This window comes from Haliotis asinina, chromosome 12, assembly GCF_037392515.1.
Source record: "Haliotis asinina isolate JCU_RB_2024 chromosome 12, JCU_Hal_asi_v2, whole genome shotgun sequence".
Lineage (NCBI taxonomy): Eukaryota > Metazoa > Mollusca > Gastropoda > Lepetellida > Haliotidae > Haliotis > Haliotis asinina.
The window spans coordinates 4,542,330-4,567,876 of NC_090291.1; the positions used below are offsets into that span (position 1 = coordinate 4,542,330).

The 25,547-nt window shown below is 41.8% G+C and overlaps 1 protein-coding gene across 1 annotated transcript; it reads left to right on the forward strand.

The window, feature by feature from the left end:
• Positions 1–677: 677 nt before the first annotated feature.
• Positions 678–11,194, forward strand: LOC137258576 (serine protease 33-like). The gene is made up of 8 exons (XM_067796285.1): positions 678–778; positions 1,726–1,922; positions 2,367–2,576; positions 2,777–2,960; positions 5,972–6,090; positions 7,020–7,160; positions 8,362–8,513; positions 11,036–11,194. Exons 1-8 carry the CDS (start codon positions 678–680, stop codon positions 11,192–11,194), a joined length of 1,263 nt encoding a protein of 420 aa, XP_067652386.1.
• Positions 11,195–25,547: the final 14,353 nt, after the last annotated feature.

The window sequence follows — 25,547 nt, forward strand, 5'->3', positions numbered from 1 at the left end:
TTCACCCGAGTTCTGATGACAATGTATATAGCTGAGATGAATATTTTTTCCTGTTTTTCTCTTGTTGCAATGCTGAATGGACTGGTTACCTCAGGCCCTAATTTGTCTACATGAATGCAGATTTACTTTACAAAATATTGTCTTATTGACATTTATGATGTGAATATAAAAGCAATGTCGTTTACGGAAAGATATGATGTTCTATCACATTTCCTGCAGACAAAATGGTACCTATCTTGTGTTACTGTTCCTTGAAAGGCAAACACTACCCTCGTAATAAAGAATCAGAAAATCAGTATATATTTATACAGATGCAGACGCTCTTCTGTTCGGTCGAACGTTAAAGTCGCAAGAACACAAACCATCTCTAAAACTGAAGTAAAAACAAAGTCTTAATGCTTACCTCTCTCAAAATCCAGTTCACGATAAGGAGCAAACATGATCGAAACCAAACATGTGCATTTGACACAAGGAGACACTCACGCGTTGTAGAATCACATTCCTCGCCATTATATAGACTTGAAATAAATTGTTTCAAAATATTCAAATTTAGTGAACAGCAAAATCCATTAAATCACTGAAAACAAGCAGTTAACAAATTTTAAGTTCACGTTACGGGCACCTGTTGCCTGCTGCTGTGGCTATAAAAGATTGATAATCTGAAGATCTTCACCATGATGTCGTCTCTGTTGCTTTATGTGCTTGTCTTCCTGGCCTCTGGTCTTGTTGGGGGAGGGCGACTAGGAGAAAGGAAAGTTGCCAGAGGCTACACACAAAAGTAAGTGTTCCGAAGTGTCGTTGCAACTGAATATTTATACTTTTGAGCTTTATAAAAAAGGTATGTTTCTTGACCGCTCTTGCATAACACGGAAACAGCTTCCGTTGTAAGGTCCATTTTGTAAATGAGATGCCACTAGAAAGGCAGGACGTGCTTATCCGTTGTGTGAACACCAGGTGTCAATACTGATCTTCAGAGATCCATTCATTTTTCACATCTATTTTTCCTTTCACCCCTAACGGTATTTGTTTCTGAGAATAGTCTAGGCTGTGTATTCTCTTACTATATTTGTTTAACACCTGTTACTGAGAAAAGTCAAGGTTGTGTCTTCTCTTACTATAGCTGAGTTGTTCAACGCCACACACAGCAATATTCCGGCTATCATAATGAACCATACAATCTGAGGATTGATTTTATCAGCAAAGGAGTCACGCTCTCGGGCAGCTATGGCGCCCATTCAACAAAGTCTTCCAGCTCTGTAACATTATTCTTACCGGTGAGGAGATACAGTCGCCTAAAGCAACGCTGGTTCCTTTACAGAGTTGCGGCCCTTAAATGTTACAGGATCTAATGATTGGGTCATCCATGGTTATTGGATGGAATACGCTTACACGTGGATTGTCTTTTGATGTGTAGGTCTATGTCAGTATGTTCAGTTCGTTAACACAATGGTTAAATAGTGTACTGTTTACATCGTCATTAACTCATTCGTGAGAGAATTATTTCCCAATATAGTTTTAGGAGATAGTTATAAATTATAAACATTATTTGAACAGTGGAGCAATAGGAAGGAATCGTCAATTCACATCATAACAAGTATTCGATGGATCAGTGAAATGGCCATCGTTCGTGTGGAAATCAATTTTAAAGTGCAGTTATTGGCCATGATGTGAAAACAGTCATGTACAACCTATATCCACTTATTTTACTATTTCCGATCACCATAGATACAACGATGTCGTTAATACCACCGATGACAGTCACTCCGCCCACCACAGCAGCCGTTCAGGGTTCCCTCATTACGTCTACAACCAGATTCCAGACGACATTCTTGGGGATGTTCTCTGTGTCGTCTTCAAAGCCCATCCTAGAGCCCGTCTTCAAGCCTTTAACCGCATCAATGGACGCCATGGTTCAAATAAGAGTATCGATGTCACTTCGCTCATACAACGGCTAAAACATCCCAACTTCACTAGAGGTCTTGTCCGTCTCCGAAAACAAGGTCAAAACCCATTCACATCCATTCATTTTTTTTCCACAAATGTCGAAATGTCGAATTTTCGAAATGTCCACAAACATAATGTCACAAATCTCAATGCCGAAATCCAGTCTCATTTTCAAAGATAAATGAAGGAACGAGAATCCAATTCGATCATTGTGTGTATCAGTAACCAAAGCAATAGCCGTGGCTACTGCCCACGCAGTCGCAGTAGCAGCGCTTGTTTCATTAGTAGTGGTTGTGTTTTGGGTTCGCTGTTGTCGTTGTTGGTGGTGGTGGTGTTGGTGGTGTTGTTGTTGCTATTGTTGTTGTTGTTGTTTTGGGCTCGCCGTTGTTGCATTGCAATCCTCACCATTCCTATAATTACAGCTTTCAGGGCCATGTCCAATGATGGAAAGGCTAGGTTCTGCCACCTGCTGCAACACATGCCCAAATCATACAAAACCTGCGGCTTCCACACCCTTATCAAGCTTATGTCCGGCCAGTGTGTTCCCTCACCGCCGTCATTCCACACTCAGGAAAACCCTCCGACACATGAAACATCCGCGGCAGATGCAAAGACATCTCCACGTACTTTCGGTTAGTTAACACATACTTTCGGTTTTCTATAATACTTGCTATAATATTGTTATTAATATATCCATCTATCACAGCATCTCCACGTACTCTGGGTTAGTTATCATATGGTTCTCCATGTAATACTTCTTATATTATTACTATAAATACCGTCATACACTGACAAATAGATACTTTTTATAATGTTTATCATCATTCTCAAGATTGCAGAGACATAAGGCACATCCAAAGTGTCGCCAGGACAACAAGAATTGTTGGAGGTTTCTCAGCTCAGCAGGGCGTCTTCGACTCCTTCGCTTCCGTCAACTACGGATTCGGGATTAATCCTACATGTGGAGCCACAATCATCGACTCCTGTACTGTTCTGACAGCTGCCCATTGTGTCATGTAAGTGTATTCTCCTTCTACTATCCACTAACACCATTCTTGTCTTATTACCCTTTGTCTGTAGTCAGAACATTCATGTTCTAATACCCATAGTGTCCAATCATACCATCCATATTCTACTACTACATTTGTCCCCAGCAAGATCCTCGATGCCCTTCTACCCTTTGTCTGTAGTCAGCGCATTCATGTTCTACTATCCATTCTCTCCAAACTATGCTCGGCGTCATTAATAAAGAGTCAAATGATGTAAAGCACGTGGGAAGAAACGTTTCTCATAAATAAAAAACTAAGAGTGTCATCATTATGTTTAATGCATTGACAGACGTGACAGATGGTGACATACAGACAAAGAGCACTGGTAAACATCAGCAGTATAGCCCCGAAAATGAAAGTGACGAACATGAAGCACTGGGTCATTTAATATATTGTGTACACTTCTCGTGCGTTCAAAACAGGTGCACCTTGTTCTCACTCTGCTTATGACGTTTATAAAGAAGTCGTGCGGAATCACATTCCATTCCTCTACTACATCTCTGCGGAGTCCTGTGACATCTACTGGTGCTGAGTGCTATGTGTACATACGTCGACCTCAACCCAGGTATGCTCACCTGATACTGCTATATGAACCAGGATCTCCTCTCGATAACGCTGTCCGGTAAGATTACCGTCGGCCACGTGCAGTGGAGTGTTTCCAGTACTCACAGTCTAAACCATAACCCACCTCCCGCCAAATCGGTTAAACATGACTACAGCTGCATCTGTCATTTGCTCTCGATAAATCCTTTACCACCTCAACCTGCTTTCATCTGTGAAGAGCATACGATACCACTGACGTTGATGATATACCCTCCATCACAAACACGCACGCCTGCCTGTGACGTGGTTTTAGCAGGTCGCCTACAGTGCAGCCCGTTTGCCCTAACACGTCGACGAACGGTGCTCCTGGGTATCCTTACACTGATTACTTTGAAGTGTTTCCTCTGACGACCCGCTGCATAAAGTAATTTGTCACGCAATGCAGTGTTAATCATGTGCCTTTCATCTCGGAGTGTTGTAACTCTGGGGCGACCCGGTCGACGTGCATATTTCACGGACCCAGTGGCTTTAAGTCTTTACGACAGACTGCCAGTAGCACCATGTCTCACATTAAAGCGGACATCACCCTGCCACTGAGTTAAAGTAGGTATTGTTGTCTTTAGCTTGCGTTTGAAAAATAACGTTAACAGATTCGCATGGAACTCCAGGAAGCTTCAGTGAACTTTTTGAACACCAAATACATTTAATGTTCGCATGACTTCGGACACCTGGATTCCGTTCTCTCGCTAACACTGACAGTTAGTCGGGGAATTGATGTTTGCACCTTTGTAATCCTATGAATTTCTATCTTAGCTTTTTAATCTACTCCATCTATCCTGGGCCATATGATAGGCTATTATATGGTCTCTGATCTATCATAACAAGGCATGCGTTTTCTGGGCGCAGTGTTCTGACAGTACCGTAACCATGGCCGTGACCCTTGACGCCATGTTTGTTCACACTTTGAAAGTAGTCCCTGATATTTGCATATGACCTTTGCATCGACATCCTTATATTGACCCCAACGGATACCGAATATAAACAGAATGAAGAACCTATGAATGGCATTTCAACGGCTTGGTGTGTTGTTCACAGGAAACTTATAAAACATCCAATTGCATAAATGTCAAACAACAACAAATATTTTACAGCTTTTAAGAAATAGTGTTACAAATAAATTGGCCCTCAAAATGACGCCGTGTACATGTTCAAAGTTTACAACTGATTATGTGTACTAGGTGCACCAGTCTGGCATTTCTGAATGTGTTCAGCCTGTATGTTCATACTACGCATGCTCTATGGGTGCATCCAATTGCAGACTCTAATGTTCAGTAAATATATCACTAAATCGAATCACGAACTATGAAGGGTTTTTTTACTAATGTTAGTTATCATTTAATCATTGCGTTTTTAAAAAGAATTAGATTTGTTACACGGCTTGTAAATAGATAAATATTTTATGATTGGAAGTTGAATTAGGAGCTACGATTGTTAGTGGCTGTATCCTCGAAAGGGGCTGAAGTACCGTGAAATTGTTGTCATCCCGAGAGGGTAAGTAAGTCCTAAAACTGTTGAAGTCAGATTTATTCTTCCACTTCTTTAGCCTTAGAATAAGTGTCATTTTAATTTGTGGCTAATCTTGCATACAGCTGAGGGGATGGTATAAATCCAGCTAGGGACCATGCAGGTAGCAGAGGTACTGCTATGGCCTGATCTATGGCCTGTTTTTGTACTGTCCAAATCGTGATACTATTATATTTTTAAACGTTTCCACGCTGGTTTAAATAATAACTGTGATTCTAGTGGTTTTACTGTCCTTCGTCGACAGGTTCTTCAAAATATGCACATGTATTTCTTTTTTTATGTCACATATGTTCTCGTCATGGCTGCAATATTGCCGATGTGACGTTAAATATTAACTCACTAACTCAATCACTAAATCGAATGTCGTGATTCCGATGTCAACGGTGTCCAGTGAGTCCATCTGTGTCAACCTGCGGAGTAGGCTAGTGGTTAAAGCTTTCGCTTGTCACGCCGAAGTCACGGGTTTGATTGCCCACACGGGCACAATGTTGCTGATGTTGCTGGAATATTGCTAAAAGTTGTGAAAACCTAGCTCACTCACTTACTCACACTCGTGGCGCTGGGGCATGGCATGCTGAATTGAATGAGTTCAAGAGGACACGTGCACTAGACATTCAGGATGCCAGTGATGCCATGGAAGGTTAGTGGACAATGCCAGGTCTTATATGGACATCATGTTGGCAGTTTCATTGGTTATTGATCTTCTAATACTGCCCTCTGCACGGAATTTATCAAGCCTCATGTAATTAGATACATGGCAACTTAGAGATTCAGTGGAAACTGTGAAACAGTGAAAGCTTTGAAAAGCACAGAAACGCTGCCCTAACCCATTTCGATCATTCCGTTTCTAGCCAAAGGTATCTTCCCCTGATGACTGTCAGTGTCGGCGATCATACCAGAATACGTTCAACCTCCCAGCTTGGCGTCAGAAAGGTTTACGTGCATAAATACTACAACCCAAAAAATTCAGGTAACAACAATCACGTAATTGAGAAATACAGCACCCGAACTAGGCGTAATTATCACGTTCTTGAGAAATACAGCACCCATACTACACGTAATGATCACGGTCCTTGAGAAATAGGGCACCCAAACTGCACCTAATGATCAAGGTCCTTGAGAAGTACAGCACCCAAACTAAACGTAATAATCACGTTCTTGAGAAATACAGCACCCGACCTACAAGTAATGGTCACGATCCTTGAGAAATACAGCACCCACACTACAAGTAATGATCACGGTTCTTGGGAACCACAGCACCCAAACTAGACTTAATGATCACTGTCCTTGAGAAATACAGGACCCGAACTAGACGTAATGATCAAGGTCCAATAATATTCACCTTACAGGCAACGAACGCTGTCCATGAACGCTAAAGCAAACGAAATACACAAACAGTCAATGTCCGTGAGAATTACAACACTTAACTTGCAGGGAAAACACAAGATCAATCAGCACGGAAACACCCAAAATACAGTTAACAATCATGGTTCACGAGCACTGCGCTCAAACCACAGGCAAAAATTCCGGTCCATGTGCACTTCGCTCACAGTACAAGTAACAGTCACGGTCCATGAGCACTATGCTCAAACTACAGGTAGCACTCACAGTCCATGAGCACTATGCTCAAACTACAGGTAGCACTCACAGTCCATGAGCACTATGATCAAACTACAGGTAGCACTCACAGTCCATGAGTACTTCGCTCAAAGTACCAGTAACAGTCATGATCCATGAGCACTACGGTCAAACTACGGGTGCACAACAGATTACGAGCTACACACCGTATTCATTGCACTAACCCCCCAAATATAGCTATCCCATTTTAACTTTTTAAGCAAAATTATGTTGAACATAATTAGATACTCACTTACGTATATTGAGATGCCTGTTTTACAGCCAATGACATAGCGATCCTCAAGATTGACCGCATTGACACAAAAGCCATCCCCAACACCGCGCCAGCCTGTTTCGCTACCGCCGACTTTCCTCTGCAAGGAACTTATTGCACAGCAGTGGGAATAGGAAACACTCGTCGGGGTAATTCACTGTCTTCTTTCAGGTTCCTCATGGGCTGAAACCGTGAAGATCAGGGTTAGAATTGATCTCCAGTAACCCATGCTTGTCGTCAAGGACGACTAAGGGTCTTGGTGACTTGCTTGAGACATATCACCGTCAATCAAGTGCCTAGGTCGATGTTCGTGTCGTTGATCACTGGATTGCCTGGTCCAGATTCAGTTCAGATCCGCCGTTATATAGCTGGAATACTGCTGAGTGCCTCGTAACACTAAACTCACTCATTCAGTCTCTCTATGTGTTGTTTGTTTGGCAACTCGAAGCCAGTGTGCACCCCTAGAGAACAGATGGTGATTAAAATAAATCACTATCCCATGTATGACTGTCAGTATTATGATGAATAATCACCTTACTCCCAATAAACTTAACGACGAACTACGCTGTCCATGGTGAATCCGGAAGTTGCATACCTTGTAGTGTTGTCCTGGAAATATTATGATACTCAAAGTTTGCCGAGGATCACGTCTTGATGGTATTTTAAAACAAAAACTCATCTTACAAAGATTGAAGCATCTCACTACACTGGTAACCACTGCAGAGTGTGAGTGTGAGCGCGAGTGCGAGTGCGAGTGCGAGTGTGAGTGTGAGTGTGAGTGTGAGTGTGAGTGTGAGTGTGAGTGTGAGTGTGAGTGTGAGTGAGTGAGTGAGTGTGAGTGTGAGTGAGTGTGAGTGAGTGTGAGTGAGTGTGAATGGGAGTGTTTAGTTTTACGCCACTTTTAGCAATATTCCAGCAATATCATGACTGGGGGCACCTGGTGTGGGCTTCAAACATTGTACTCATGTGGGAATCGAACCCGGGCCATCTGCGTGACGAGTGAACACATTTACCAATGGACTACCCCACCGACCCTACACAACTTCAATTTCATGATAAAACTGGCATTGGTACAATGTCTTACAAAGGTGTTTAGATACATCGCAATAGTATCGTTGTGCAGCCTTAACATAGTGCACAACACTTGTTGTCATATTTGGTGTCATATTAAACTAAATGTACCCATGACCCACGGCGTGGAAGACATCGTTTGACGACCGAATAGACATAAAGGCAATTAAAGTATGACACGCTTAAAAGATGATGTTACTATTTATTTGGAAATATTCAATTCCAACATCATGTGAAAATGAAGAGAAGCGTAAAGAGCATTTAACTTATGTCCGCCAGGTGGCCATCCTCCATTCAACTTCCGCCTGCAACAAGTATCGATTCCAACCTGGGACGGTATCACCTGCTACCGAGACATGAGGTTCCTTGCGCCGGTGACCGATCCCCCAAACCAGATCTGCTCTGGTACATATGGAAAGTGCACCTGCCAGGTTAGTAGCTGCAAAGTGACATCGATGACGTAAATATGTTACTTACGAGGTTAAGCGCAATGGTGAGCATGCCAATTGGATGTATACTAAAAGCCAAAAGAAACGTTACCCTCCTTCCCTAATGACGGATATACATATCTTCATCAGGCATTGTGATGCATGGACGTTCACTTCTGTCTGTGGTGTTCACAGTCTTTCAGTAGCACTGAATAAGACCCTGATACGGCCGCATCCGAGGGTGATGGCAACATCATTGGTGTCGACCCCATCGGTACCATCCCAATGGATATTTCTCTCTCTTTAGCTGTTAATAATGGCAAATTTTGCGTACTTGTTTATCTCTTTATTCACAACAGAATTATTCTCTACGAGAAATTGATGCAAATACTGCTTGAATATTGCTACGTTTTGGCGACATGGTATGTGCAAGCAGAAAATGGAAACATTTACTTTGCGTGCACAAATGTTAACAAAGATAATTTTAGATGTTGTAAAACGCCTTTTCACAATACCAAAGACACGTTTTACTCATTTTCCCTAACTGCAATTCAGATGAAAATGTTTTAAAAGACTAAAATCATAGGAATGATTCATTTAAAATTTTGCAATCTCTACAACAGTTGTTTCTTGTTTTAATAGTTTAAAACTTCTGACTTTAAATGGTTTATCTTTGTCTCAAGCTGGATTATATTTCAAACATTCGTTTGGACATCTACATCACTGTTACTGGTTTGTTTCGGCATGGTCGATAATATGACAATACAATTCTTCTGAAAAGAATGAATTTCACCTACATATGAATGCATTTGATAAATGTGTTTCGGGATTTGTATAAAGCTGTGTTATTCAGCTTTCTTGTAAACTAACGCCACCTGATATATCTTTGAAATTTTTCACTAATTCATAAAGATGTGAGAGCAAACTTTCTTTTGGCGTTTAGTATACATACACCCGGAACAGTATTAAGCTCCTTATGCATGTTCACCTCTAAGAGTGAGTGAGTGAGTGAGTTAATATTTAACGTCACATCGGCAACATTTCAGCCATATCGTGACGAGAACAGATTTGAAATCGAAATGGGTTATGGCTATATGATAAAAACCTGTCATCAAAGGACAGTAAAACGACTAGAATATCACAGTTGCGGGTAAAACTAGTGTGGAACGATAAAACTGATATAACTATTTGGACAAGACAAGGTAAAACACGGGCTATATACGTCACCAGCAGCTGAAGGTAGATCACCATGCGAGAGTCCATGGGGGCTTACAGTACCTTTGCTACCTGCATGGACCCTAGTTGGATTTACACCATCCCTTCAGCCACTGGCGATGATATGAAGATTTAGCCAGAATTTAAAAGAACAAAAATACTACGACTAAAAAGTATGGCTGGGCAAAATTGACTTTGAAAGTTGTTGGGACTTACGTACCCTCTCGGGAGGACAATAATTTTACGCTACTTCAACCCCCTTTGAGGGTACAGCCACTAACGATCGCAGATGCTATTTTACAATACCATGATTAAAATATATATTATCTATGTACAATACATATTCAGAATTTATTCACCTCTAAGAGATTTGTGTTTAAATTCAGCTTGTGTATTTTGATACATATGATAGGAATTTTCATATAAAAACTTATTGCATGTGTGCTTGGGGGACAGTGTCTCCCAAACCCACCCTGTGTCCAGGATCAGACATCCGCATTTTCACAAATGCAGTTTGTGTACGTGTCGGTGTTTAATATGTATGGGTTACAAATTGTGAGTCATTTTTCTGAAATTATGGCACGAAGAAGATTATCGGATGACCACAGTTGATGGAATCATATTAACCTGCATAACCCCGGTATGTCCTTTAAAGCAACTGGTCGGCAAATGAATATCCACTGCACAATTGTCAGTCGTCTTGTCAGGAAAAAAAGTATGAAAACACTGAATGAAAAGTATCCGTCAAGATATCATCTGAGTGAAAAACATGCAGTCTTACCAATGTACTATGCGTACAGACTACTGTTGTTAGTAGAAACAAACAGGATTACCGGGGTGATTAACGTTTTTCAGGTGTATAGCAATGTATCTGTGATTGACTTGAAATGGTTAACTTTATTTGGCCAGGTAAACACACAGGTAAATATCCCGTGCCCGTGACTGCCTGGGTAAAAGTAAGCTGGCTGTGATTGCAATTTTATATCGCATCAGTGTTTGTAATGGTGACTGTGATCACCTGGGAGTAAATACAGGTGACTGTGATCGATAAGATATATGTATACAGGTGAGTGTGATCGATAACACACACACACATATATATATATACAGGTGAGTGTTATCGATAATGTGTATAAAGTGTATATGTATAATAAGTGATAATGTGTACAGATGACTGTGATCGATTAGGTATATGTTGTGCACAGGTGACTGTGATGGATAAGGTATACAGGTAATGGTAACGGTATAATGATCTACATCGACATGTAGGATCAGGGTCGACAAATAACTTAAACATGGTTCTCTTTCAGGGTGATTCAGGTGGTGGGTTGTTCTGCAAACAGGACGGTCAACAAGTTCTGACCGGTGTGGTGTCCTACGGTGTCGGCTGTGGTCTACCTCGCTTTCCTGGTGTCTACGTGAAGGTGTCCAGTTATGCTGACTGGATCGCAGCCCATTCTGGCTGTTGAACTACAAACGCCATATGAGACAAATACCTGCTGAATAAATTTGTCATGTTTGACAGTGGATGGTGTCATTGTTTTTAAGAATGCTGGAAGACTTCATATCATGTGGCGTGTGTCAGCCAAGACAGCAAGCCTGACCACCCGATCCCTTTAGTCGCCTCTTACTGTGCCATCAGCAACCCATACATGTGTGTGTGTGCGCGCGCTTGGGTGCATGATAAGGCTCTTGTTTGTTTTGTAACTGGATAGGTATATGAAAACAACGCAACAGTTGTATGAATAACATCTTTAACAAGCTGGATAACCTTAAAATGATCTAGGCTGAAATGTTCCCCCACAGATTATCACAGTAAGAATTTGTACACTTGCTACTGTGTAGTCTAAAGGCGTTTCTTAAACAACAATGGTTAGTTTAGGAAAAATAATTCAAACCCGGATCTCCGAGGATCAAAGGCATACAGTTTGACGTATTCGCCCAGTCGTGACGTGCTTTCTTTAAACTTTGTGTTGACCATAATTCTGTGATTCACCCCTCGTTTATGTGTCGACCGTTACGTGTGTCAACACTATATGCATGGTCATCATGTACACCCGTGGCTTGAATACTGTTAAAATTCACGTGTACCCCAACTCACTTACTCACTCACTCACCCACTCTTCTCATCCAGTAAAAAAAGGGCAACCCAGAACAAAGCTAAGTAATACATAGTGTCTACACTGCACCTGCAATTCACTTGTGACGAGGGGGGACATGGGTTGACGTCTTCGTCGCCCTGTTTACGTTTACCACAATATATGCCGATTTCGAAATTAACGTTGGACCTAAGTCGACAGCGTTTGTTTATGACAGGTCCTTATGGCCGACAGTCTTTCATTCTTACTAACTAACAGTATCATTTTTCAGAAATATCCAGCAATTACCTTCGATGAAAAGTGGGTCTTTCCTATGTAAAGGTCTCAATCTGCTCTCTCCCGATGGTTCCATTTTCACATGATGCGATGGTCACGAGTAAAATGAGGTTGCAGTAGGTACGCTACAATTTAAAACTGATTAAAACACGGCACTTCTAAAGTATAACGATTTTTCACGTTTCAAAAATACATGCAAGCTTTTGGTTTGCATGATGCAGGGACGTTCTGCCTCAACAATAGTGCTAACGTTTACATCAGCCATATGGCTAGTAGTACCAACTGGCCGCAGGGTAAATGAAGGGTCGTAGACTGAAGAACACGACTGACCATGATGATCGGGTCCAGATTCGTCTGTAAGACAACAGTGTGAAAGGCCTTGTCGAAGAGCAGCAATGAAGAGCGGGAGTCGCTCACATTCTCCATTAGTAACATCAGAAGGAGGCTGTGACTAGGAAATGGCATAGGATCCTCTCGCCTCATGAAAGGCGCTTTCTTTTACAGGTGTTCCACGACACCTTAAGACGTATCACGTAGAGACACATACATCGTATGACCAGCAGTTGATCTGTGCAGCTGAACCCATCAGTGAAGGGTTGTGTTTCGTGTGGCTGCCAGTTGAATCTTATTACAGGACCTGGCAAACACAAACGTTATCGTTTTCGACAGGACGTATTGGATATGGCCATTTTGTCACATTTTGTTAGCTTTTCCAACTGTCAAACATTCATGGATGACAACGGCTAGGCTGTCTCGTAGCGCCATCACCCTTTTTAGAGGACACTTCCATTGAAACATTATCATGGCTGCGAAGAGACCCGATACAAACCCCAAAGTACATCTTTGGGACTACGTAAGACGCCACATTGCGATGTTCCTTATCCTGTTCAAAGTGAGGAATTGAGGCACACGTTGTATCGGGATCTCAGAGGAATCAGATGCCAATAATCGTGAGTGAACGTAGTTTTATATCGCTTTTAGCACTAGTCTAGTAGTATCACGACGGGGACAACGAAATGAGGGAATCGAACACGGGTCTTCGGCGTGACAAGAAATGCTTAAACAACTAGGCTACCTCGCCGCCCCTGCTAATGATTCGGTGCTTGATTGCCAGTATGAGGAGCAGCATTTGATACTGTGAACCCCAGTGTACTCCTGTATAGGCAGCAAACAAGACTTGGAATCACAGAAACAGCGGGGAAGTGGATGCGCTCACACCTCTGCAACCGCACTCAATCTGACACGATGTGTCCTCAACACCCAGGCAAAAAATGAATTAAGACCTTCCTCAAGGTTCAGTTCTTGGGCTTGTGCTTTTCAGTCTCTGAAGACACTGTCAGGAATCAAGGACTGAAGTTCCTTACCTATGCAAATGTCATTTCGGTTTATGTATCCAACAATACCCTGGAAGCAACTTGTAGCATTCAAAAACTTGAATTGTGCATGACAGATATTAGAACATGGATGACTGTTAAGTATCTTAAACATAAGGAAAACAAAACAGACTTTCTTCTTTTAGGGTCTAAGCGACAACTTTAAAATTACAACCTGATCTTTTTTTCATCATTGTAATGGCAAAATCTAACTCAGCCAAACACCTTGGTGTGTTTTTTCGGTCTTCCATGACTCTTGACGAGGACGTCAGATCAATCAGCAAATCCTGCTACCACCATATCTATAACATCAACAAAATCCGTTACCTGTTAGATACTCAAACAACCACGATTCTTATTCAAACACTTGTGATATCTCGACTGGGCTTTTGCAACGCTCTTTTAAAAATATTACAGGAACCTCTTCTTTCCAAACCTTAGAAAATCCAAGTCTCAGCTGCTCGTGGTGTTTCAAGAATTCACAGAACTGAGAACACAACGCCCATTTTGTATTCCTTCCATTGGCTTCTAGCGCTATACAAGGCTATTTAAATGATCAAGGCTATTTAAATGTGAATATACCATTTGTTTCATTCACACGCGTTAAAATGACTTTCTCTGCTATTGTGATAGAAGATGGGTATGCATGTAGCTGATGTCATTCAAGGCCTTCAGACGTTAGCTTGCTTAGTGTCCCTCTGCCATCAGTAGACCGGAAACATCATGGAGCCAAGCTGCCAAGGATCGATCAGAGCCGCGGCCCAGGAAGAAACTTCCAGCACTAAGATCGCAATCTGTCGCTTTACGTGAGGTATGGATACTTCACCACTAGCACTCGTTTGAAGTAAATGCTTTCGCTCTGATGTCCCAACGTCCTCTGAAGGCCAAGTGCAGTCTACAGCGGTGTTGTGCTCTATCAGCGCTGGAATCTTTGGATAAGGAGAAAGATCCATCGGTCAGGCGAAAGCAGATTCCAGTCTCATGTTACAAATGGTCCTTTATGAGATTGGAATTCGCCAACAATGCTCATGAGCCGAGGAACATTCATCCTGTTGTTCCGTTTGGCGGAGACGCATCGTCTCCCATTACTTCAAGTTGACAGTGGTAAGGTCCTTAGGGCCAGCACTACTTGACGAACATCCATGATCAAGTTTTGCCTCATTTTGATAAACCATCCACCGACATTACAAACCAACATACCGCCTACATTTTGTTGTTTTTCTGTAGTCAATTATTCAGTTTGCCATCAGGTAATGACGCATTACTTACCTTCTCGAAGCATGAGGTTTCTGGTACTTTGATGTTCATGTAGCTAAAACAAATGGGTACTTAATTAATTTCCAAATGTATTTGCCGCGGGTTTGAGGATCTGATGATGTTCATCATGAAGTCGTTGCTGGTGTTGTGTTTGCTGGTACTCCTGACCATTGCCCACGCTAGCAGACAGGAGGCGTAGTTACCGTCGTCAAGAATACATCCTGCATAGTTGATTCTCTCTCACACTAAGACTTTGGTGATTTTGCTATATTGTATTTTGTGACCCATTGCCTTAGATTTTGTTTCACTTGTATTGTATTTGAAATCAGTATTGTGAAATTGACTTGTGACCTTGTATAACTTGCTCTCTTTGCTTATTAATAATACCATTTGAACGTTTATGGCTTGTCTTTGTTCTGTTTTGCTGGTTTACGGCGGATTTCTTACATCGTTTGTCAAGGCAAATTCTTAACCGTAACAATGTGTTAACTCAGTACATCTGCATTCTACTTGTCCACGTGTTAAATCACTGCATCCACATTCTACCTGTCCATGTGTTAAATCACTGCATCCGCATTTTACTTGTCCATGTGTTAAATCACTGCATCCACATTCCAAATGTCCATGTGTTAAGTCAGTACATCCACATTCTACTTGCCCGTGTGTTAAGTCAATTTTCAATTTCAATTCTTTATTGTATGAAAAGCCATAGGCCTACATACATAAGGGATACATCTTTACAATGGCATATATGATCAACTTTCTAACTACTATCCATTCTTTTCTTAAAGATCATATATACTCTAGGGGTGCAAAGACATAAATCACTTACTGGCATTGTTATAAATGAAACCCCGTAATTACAACTACCCATTTCTATCTTTAATTACCTTAAATCGACCTATTTGACAACAGTGCACAATTCGCAGTCGCAAACGGAATTTCAACCAACCAGAGGGGAGCGTGTCCGTGATGTAATATGGGGTATAAATATGAGGTCTATCCCGAATTCATCTACGTTTCAGGGGGTACTCTATTTCATTTACAGGTTTGTATAAAACTGAAATCGCGATAGCTGTTGTGAAGAATGAAAGCTATATGTCACACCTATTTAGTTTTGTTTCCTGCTTTGCCTTGTTTCCGAGTTACAACCCTTGTTTTCACAGAGGATTCTGTCAAAATCACTTGGTGTCGATAGGTTGACAATGTAATCTGTGTAATGTGGTATAAACCTACACGTTACTTGTCATCATTCACTTGATACTCAGTTAATGAATTTATAACAGGTATAATTACTGGAAACGCAGCTTAGATTACCCGACCAAAGTCCCCATTTGGCATTTCTTGTGTCTGGATCGATCGAAGGATTAACCGATAAGGCACGGCTTACATTACGTCCGGATTTTGAATGCATGCGTTATGCGTTGCGTTTTTGCTCTTATACTATATGCGTTAATATGCGTTTCGAACATGGTTTTATTAGTAAACATGGCAGCCATATCTGTGATGAGTATGGTGTTGGAGGAAGAGGAGGAATTCGAAGAAGAGGAGGAACTAATCATAGCTACAGCAGTTGCCATCAGTGCAAATCTCACTGCCAGTTGACAGAGATGGTGGATGCACCCTTTAAATGAGCAGAGGTCTCTGGAAGGAGTCGGCAATCGTCTGATCATAGAATTAGAAATGGACAACGAACGATTCAAGAATTACTTCCGACTTTCAAAAGAGCGCCATGCACTCATGCGTGGAATTTTGACTCAGTTTGACTTAAATTGTCCGGGGTCAGAAACTTGTGACCCCAACCCGGAAGTAAAACTTGTACACTATTTCCGGGTTTTCCACCATTACACGTGGCTCTCTCTCCAGGCCTACAGCTCGAAGTTCAAATCTGTATATACCACGAACTACGGATAGTTTATAATTATTTCCTTATTCATCACGGAGGAGGAACGAGGGAATATTTATATGATTCGTTTAGATAATTTCCTTTTTTCTAAAATTTAAAGCATGCATAAAATATTGCATGTCGAAGTGCGTGTTACCAGTTCATTGTAATTTTCAGGTTACGTCTCGTAATATTAACGTTCTCGAGCTCTGGTCAATACTGAAGCTGTAATCGCTTTCTTCATAGCAGTATAGCTTCTGACATTACTCGTGCCGTAATAGCACCTCACATTCCTCATATCGCTGTATAGCACCTCACATACCCTGTACCGTAGTCTAGCACCTCAACTAGGTCTCCGTGGGTAATCGTGTGGCCACCATTTGGTCATTTACGGATTTGTGGGTTCTTCGCGGGTTCGCGGGCGCTTCAAGCTCGCCGGACCAATATCCCATTGTCAATTACACGTTGTCAATTACTGTCTATCCTGGTTACATTTCAGTCAATGACGTCTCGATATTGACTCTGGAAAGGCCTATCGATGGTATAGACAACGCCGAGCCTGTGTGTCAGACAGACACAGCCTATGGTCGTCCAGGTACGGATAAACAATCACAGGTAATCGAAACAACAGAGAAAACTGAATTTTACAATATCCTGGTGTTGACTATCCGAATAAGTAATTACACAGACACTATTCTAATGTCAGTTTCCACTTGGTTTATCATGGAACTTCGGGAATATCCTAGTCTAAAGTTGAGAACTCTTTCAGTTGCTTTCCCGGATACACTGCAGGAGGCGGTAGTTGACACATACGATGCTGGAAGATGCCCATCAAACTCCCCTGCTTCCTTCCACGTCAACACTCAGATCTGCGCTGCCGGTACCAATGGCATCTACACTGATGTCTCCGCCTACACGGACTGGATCAACTCCGTCACCAGCAGCTAGATCTACGTGTAACATGCAGGACATAAAAACAGCTTCATAGACATTAGTTAGTGTTTGTTTCTTTTGTTTGTTTGTTGTTTAACGTCCTCATCAGCAATAGTCTAGCTATATTGCAATTTTATTGTAGGCATAGTCCTCAACCCCCAATAAGTGAGTTGGTCGCATTCAACAACATTAAGGGTTTAAAGCGGTTGTTTTTATTACCAGTATATTCTTAACAAAACTATTTGAAGTATAAAGAATGGGGTGTTTATTTGAGGTGCCTTTGCATGTGTTCGTGATGGGACATAGTACACTCACATACTAGCAAACACTAAATGTAATCATAAGTTTGACAATTGACTCATATATTGGACAGAGTGGGAATCAGGCTTTACGGGTAGAAATGTTGTCTTATCATCGAAGTTGCATCTCTTATATCAACAAGCCAATGTATGGAGGAAACTATCCCTAAGAGAAAGATCAAGGCTTTCACATGAGCTGACCTGTTCACATGGGTAAACACGTGAACAGGAGGGTAAGAGCAGTTGTCTGGGGGCTATTAACCTGGGTGCAGCTGTCCGGGGGACACAATGGATGGGGGGCAGATAGCCAGGGGACAGTTCTAGAGGGGCACATGTCCGGGGGCCAGTTAGCCTGATACTCTTCAGGATTCCCAACAGTTCAAAGCCCTCTCATAACGGTCAGTCAATGTTAATCCCTAATGTTGTTGGTCCAAGCACTCCATACCACCATACCATACCACAGTGGGGATTCTTTATTTTCTACATTCCTTCCAGCGAATACCTGCAACATTGCTGATGTGGAGTCAAGCAAGATTCACTAACTCATTCACTCAGTTATGTCCTCCATGCTGTAAAGATTATATACTACCAACAAGAAATAAGGGAACTAATGAAATAATAGCGAATTTGAAACTGCTTTAAATATCCACTAAATCAATTTTAGGCGTCAAATTCAATATCTGGTGTGTCCACCATGTTGGGCAACACATTCACGGCACCTTGATGGCATGCTGTTAATCAATTTCCGGATGGTTGCCCGTGGTATTGCCCGCCATTCCTCTTGGAGAGCTGCACCAAGCTGGGCCAGGTTGGCGGGTCCTTGGTCCATGGCGTACACCCTTCGACCAAGAACATCCCAGAGATGTTCAATTGGGGACAGGTCTGGGGACTTAGAGGGCTGGATACCTTCTTGTCGGAGATAAGCGGAGACAATTCGGGCCCGATGTGGTCTGGCATTATCATATTGGAATACAAAATTTTGGCCGATAACTCTAGCCAATGGAGCCACAACAGGACGCAATATTTGGTCAACGTATCGCTGACCAGTCATGGCTCCGTTAATGATGACCAAATCTGATCGTCTGTCATGTGTAATCCCACCCCACACCATGACACACCTATACCTCCATATCGATCATGGTCAAGAATTGCTGCTCTGGCATATCGCTCCCCGCTCCGACGCCAACAACGTTTTCTGCCATCTGTGAATCGTAGGCAAACCTTGACTCATCAGAGAACATGGTGTAACGCCAGTAGCGCATAGCCCGTCCCTGATTCTGCCTAGCACATGCCAATTTTTGGCGCTTATGGTGAGCTGAAAGGGTGACACCCTTAAGAGGCCGTCTCGCTTTCAGACGAGCTTGATAGAGTCGGTTTTTAACGGTTGAGGTTGAAATGCGTCTTACTGTGAGTGTGCGGAATTCTCTATTGATGGCAGGGGCCGATTTAAACCTATCGCGTAAAGCAATTAACGTAATGAGACGATCCTGTCGTGGTGTCGTTGATTTTGGTCTACCACGCCCAGGTCTCGTTGCAACCCCACCCGTTTGATGGTACTTATCCCACTTTTTGATTTACCCATCTCCCGGGCAACTTCATATAATGATGCCCCCCTCTCTATCATCCCCACAATTCTCCATTTTGTTGCTTCACCGAGATACTGCCTCGGAGTCATTTCTGTCAGTAAGTGTCAATCTCTATTGCATTAGTGATTGCGACTTCTCCAGTACATTTACAGGCGTTAACTTCTGTACGTACGTGTAGCACGTGCTGGGCATGCATTGTGTGAAATTCCATTGTCATTGGATGTTGCGTTTGGGAGATACGCCACGATTACGGATCCTGTCACAGTCAAAGTCATCTACATTCAATTTCTTGGTTCCCTTATTTTCTATCGGTAGTATAGTACAATTATGTAGCTCACCTGGTTCTACGCCCTGTCCATTTTAGGCGATTTCGGACAGTCCAGTTTGACAAACGATGAAGTGTACTGATACTGCTCACAAATGACAACTGATGACAACTAATTTCGTTCAGTTTTGTACATGTACTGTTTAATTGTATCATTTCCATTAAATATTTAGTGCTTTACTGTTCATAAATGACTAAATCCGCCTTTTTGCCTTTCCTGTTTTCTGAATGACCTATGTGACTGTAACAACATTTTAATCCCATTGTAACCAGTCAGCGGTGTGTAGAGACTCTCGACTCCTCTCTTGACATTTTGATTTGACAAGCTTTAGAAGATCGACGTTTCAGTAATGAACCCTTTAGTGAAGGGCTGTATGATCCTCTCGAGCAGTTGTCAGTCTGGGTCGACCTGAACGCTCCAGTCCATAGTTTGCTGATGTCTGTCTAGCAAGTGGCCACAGCACGACTAGTGTTATCCATTACAGAGAAAATGTCTGCTGCATTGCCATAATCATCCTGTGAAGAAAGAACAAACATAGATGTCAAATTGCAATGATCTATAACACTACCAAATTTATAAATATGATAAATATTTTCTTCTTCATTGTTATAAAATCCAACTCTGATATATTTAAAAACACGAGCATTGTAAAAACCATGGTTGAATTAGTCAGATTGACTTTATAATGTGGTAAGACATGATATAGGATTCATGTAAGTCTAGTCAATGAGATAAATGTCAGACCAATGACAAACTGCATTAGTGAACATCAGATCTTTATTATCACAATATATCACAACAACGGACGTTCAGTTCATTTCCAGTTTACAATGACAACATTTAATTAATGTGGTCGTTTTTGTTGCTGTTTTGTATGGGGGTGGGTGGGGGGCAATAGTGCGTCCACTTTCGTGACAAAAGCGAGCTGAGAGGAAATGTCAACGCAAAGATTACTATTGAAAAGGGAGTGTGTGTTATTGTCTATATTTCACCCATGTAACGATTTTAAATATACCAATCACAACTGACAGTTGAACTCTGTCAAAGAATGGAAAAGTAATTCAGCTGATATATTTTAAGATCTAGTCCGCCAGCTGCGCAGTCTCTAAACATCCACTGTCAAAGCCAGCCACATAAAAAATGTCGTTTTGACACATTAATCTGTCAGTTATCATGATCAGTACTGCCTTTTAGTTTGCAGTAAAGAACGTAGGTCGTGTTTAGAATAAGTAATACCGTTGTCTGTCAGTTGTGACCAGGGTGAATACTGACTTTCATGTGCTCCAGTTTTACTAATGATTCCACACACATGTATACTGAATACTCATTTCCATGAGGAAATATGTGTCTTTTACGTCGTGAGTGGATGCAAAATTGTTAATAATGCTTTGAGTAACACTTACCACCTCACTCACTCAAGTATCTGTACTGAAAGCTCTCTCTCTCTCTCTCTCTCTCTGTGTGTGTATGTGTGTGTGTGTGTGTGTGTGTGTGTGTGTGTGTGTGTGTGTGTGTGTGTACCAGGATACAATGTCTCCAAACTGCTCACATGGTATTTGTTACATGTCTATCTTTTAGGGTTTTTTTAAAAATAATTTACCTTAAGTACAATTAGTTGCAGTTTGCGATGAAATAAAATCCGACCTGGATTCTCCCCAAAGCAAATTGCTGTCGTCTCCAAGTTTTCTGAATGCACTGGGGAGCAGTGAAAAATACATTGTGAATTTTATAGTCTATTTGACTGCCAGTTACACCAGCACAAATCATATATGAAACAGCTCCTGTCGGTACCATCCAGACAAGGACAGAGGATTTCCGGCACATCAAAGTGGGGTATATTTTTTCTTACTGCTCAAAGGGTATATAACTGAGGCCACTGAAGTTGAATGACCTTCATATTTGCACTACGGCTGTGCAAGACCCACCAACCTCACCCCACCTTATCTCCGTTACACATATATCAGAGATTGCACTTTAAGCTAAACAGTGGGAAACATCCATATATTTTGAAACAGGACCAGTTTTGTTACTGTCACAAAGTTAGACACATCGGTCATTAAATGTATATTGGATATCGATGGATTTCGCCTTGAACAGCCCTAACCCATACAAATGCAAGAAGAAGCAAAGAAACAAACAAGCACAAGCACAAAACCCAAATAAATGGCACAGGAGGCCACAGATCGTGCAAGATCTAACAACAATTGTCTAAATGTGGGAGAAATTAAGCAATATAGGATTGGTCTTGAAAAACCAATAAGCGTAACCGGGGCATATTTCGATCTGTAATCACAGGTCCCGTGTGGACCCGGGGCAGAATGTGTCCACAGCACCCCATTGCTGGTCGTAAGAGGCGACCAAATTGGGCAACCTGTTTGCCGTGGGTTGCGTCCCGTGTCGGTGGAGGACGGTAGTCTGGTGGTTGAGGGCACTGGGAGCCTGGGACGTGTTCCTTTTGCTCAACACACCACTTTGGCCCTTACTTCACCTAGACGGGTGGTAGAATCGGCCCGATTCTATCAATCGGCTGGTCACGTCATGCACTGAGCATGGACACATTAATTTTGAAACAGACAAATGTGAAAATTATTGTGACTGATTTGAATGAATATCATCCATGACCTGTTCTCTTCCAATTGCCTAGAGTCCTATGCCAGAAGGCGGTGGCTCATGGGCCAATCTGGCAATAAAGACCTCTGAATTCTGTGTTTCTCCAGAAAGGTGTGAAGGGCGAACCAACCTGGCATTCTTCTGTTTGATTCCATAGCTTTTCAAGTTTTTATTAGCTGGAGTATAACATCCCTGTAGCCCTGGTGGTACAGACTGGTTTCCGCTGTTTCACCGTCCTCGTTGACACTCCATGGTGGGTGGGGAGCAGGGATGTCGAACGCTTTTCCTACACCATGGCACTTTCTATTCCATCTGGTTCATCCAAACATAAACGTCGATATGTGGAGTCTATATCATCTGATGAAGGATCTTCTGATATTGTTGACACGTGGCCGAGGTTCATAGTTATCTCATCTTCAAACGATATTCCGTTGAAACTTAACCCCTTTGCAATATCTAAAGGCATTCAAGGTGTCTGTGGAGAAGTGAAGGACGTTACACGTCTCCGAAATGGTTCGCTTTTAGTGGAATGTGCACGGAGACAACAATCGGACAATCTGTTGAAACTAAAACAGTTTGTGAATACACCTGTTGTTGTCTCAGTGCATAGAACTCTGAATTCCTGTAGAGGTATAGTCAGAGACAGGGCACGTTGCCTTTATGACATGAATGAAGATGACATTGTCAATGAACTGAAAAGCCAGGGAGTAACCGGAGTAAAGCGTTTTACTAAAAAGAAAGATGATAGCACAATCATGAAGCTGAACACTTACCTGTTTACGTTTTCACTTTCTTCACTTCCAAAATATGTTAAAGCTGGATACTTTAATATCGGAGTTGAGGTGTATGTACCATCTCCACTCCGATGCTTTAAATGCCAAAAGTTTGGTCATGGGGCCAAGTTCTGTCGTAACAAGACGATATGTTCTCGTTGTGGTGATGCACATGAACTCTCTGAGTGCACAAATGTCATCAAGTGTGCCAACTGCAATGGTGATCACTTGGCTTCATCCAAATCTTGCCCTTCTTATGAACTTGAAAATAAAATCCAAAATATCAAATACACCAGCAATATTTCATATGCTGAAGCTAGAAAATTGGTAGCTATTTCAACCACTTCATCAGTGTCATATTCTGATGCAGTTTCATCACGTGCCACTACTTCTAAACCTCCCATGAGATCTGCGTCGTGCCAAACGTCAATATCGTGGGTACACAAACAACTTACAATAGGTGACACAGATGAGACCTCTCAAATGGTCGAATCCAATACTTCAACATCGGCCTCTCAGACAGATTCTATCACATCGACTCCTTCAGCTGATCCTGTGTCTGTAACAGAATGTACATCGAAAATACAACATAAATCATCTAAAAATGTGCAAAAGGAAAAGAAGCAATCGAGAAGAACCAGAACCATCCAACACTTGGGGGTGCCTTCCTCTCAGTCGTCCCCCATACAGGTTCAAAATCAATTTGATCCTTTGGAGATGGAGGTCACCCCATCTCCCCCAGTCTGTGGGAGTAGACCCCACACCAACTCACGAACTCCGATTGAGCCTCCATGAGTAGTTTAGACACCATTGTTCAATGGAATTGTAGAGGACTAAAGAATAATTTTAATGATTTGCAACTACTAATACAGGATTTCAAACCATCGGCATTTTGTTTACAGGAAACTTATTTTAAAGCAACAGATCAATTTGATATACGGCAGTATGCTTCGTATAACTTCTTTTCTCCTCCAGGATTTAGGGCTACTGGAGGATCTTCCATTTAGATGAGACAGGGTGTCATTCACAGCCCTGTTCCCCTCAATACAACACTTCAGGCCGTCGCTGTGAGATTGACTTTGAGCATTGTTTTTACATTATGCTCCCTATATATACCACCATCTACTCATCTTCACCAAACTGATCTTCAGGCGCTCTATGACCAACTGCCGAAGCCATGTATCATTATGGGTGACTTAAACGGTCATAATCCACTTTGGGGTAGTTCTGACACAAACCAAACTGGAAAGATACTGGAAGATTTTCTTTCAAACAACGATCTGTGTATATTTAATGATACTTCGAAAACATATTTGCATCCTGGTACGGGCACATATTCATCTCTTGATTTGTCCCTCACTGATGCAGATCTGTTAAATGAATTTGAATGGTCTGTCCATAGTGACCTGTGCGGCAGCGATCATTTTCCAACCATTCTTAAACCATCAATCTCGGCTGATATTCCTCCATCATCACGATGGAACTTCAGCAAAGCTAACTGGCCTTTATTTGAATTACTATGTACTGACAAACTGAATCCTGCTCGTTTTGTTGGTGCTCCTGATTCTGTGCAATTATTCTCTGATGAACTAAACAAAATTGCCGATGAATGTATTCCTAAGTCCTCTACCAATCCACACATACGTAAACCGTGGTTTAATAATGACTGCAAACAAGCTCGAAAGGCACGGAAAAAAGCTGAACACTATTTCCGTCGCCACCCAATGGTGCATAATTTGAATAAATATAAAATCTTAAATGCTAAAACACGGCGTACCTTCAAGCACAATAAGCGCCAGTCGTGGCAAAACTACGTTTCGAAAATCACTTCACGTACGCCAATGTCTAAAGTATGGGACATGATCCAGAGAATTAAAGGTAAGGGTAACAAATCAAGCATACATCATCTCAAAACTGAAGATCAGGTATTAACAGATAAATCTGATATCGCAAATAAACTGGGTGAAACACTTGCTAAACACTCTTCTTCATCAAACTACGTTCCTCAATTTCAAAAATACCAAAAACTGCAGGAAAAGAAACGAATTAATTTTCATTCTGATAATGGGGAAGACTATAACGAACTCTTTTCCATCCATGAGCTTCATACTGCCCTTGAACAAGCTCACGATACTGCAACAGGAGCTGATAACATACATTATCAGCTCCTGAAACACTTACCTAACTCCTGTTTAGAGACACTATTGTATTATTTTCGATGAAATTTGGATATCGCGTAGATTTCCTTCCTCTTGGTGTGATGCTATAGTTGTGCCCATACCTAAACCTGGACATGATCATACAGATCCATCCAACTATAGACCCATTTCCTTGACTAGCTGCGTAAAAATCGCAGTACCATTGACCATTTAGTCCGATTGGAGTCCTTCGTTAAAAATGCCCTT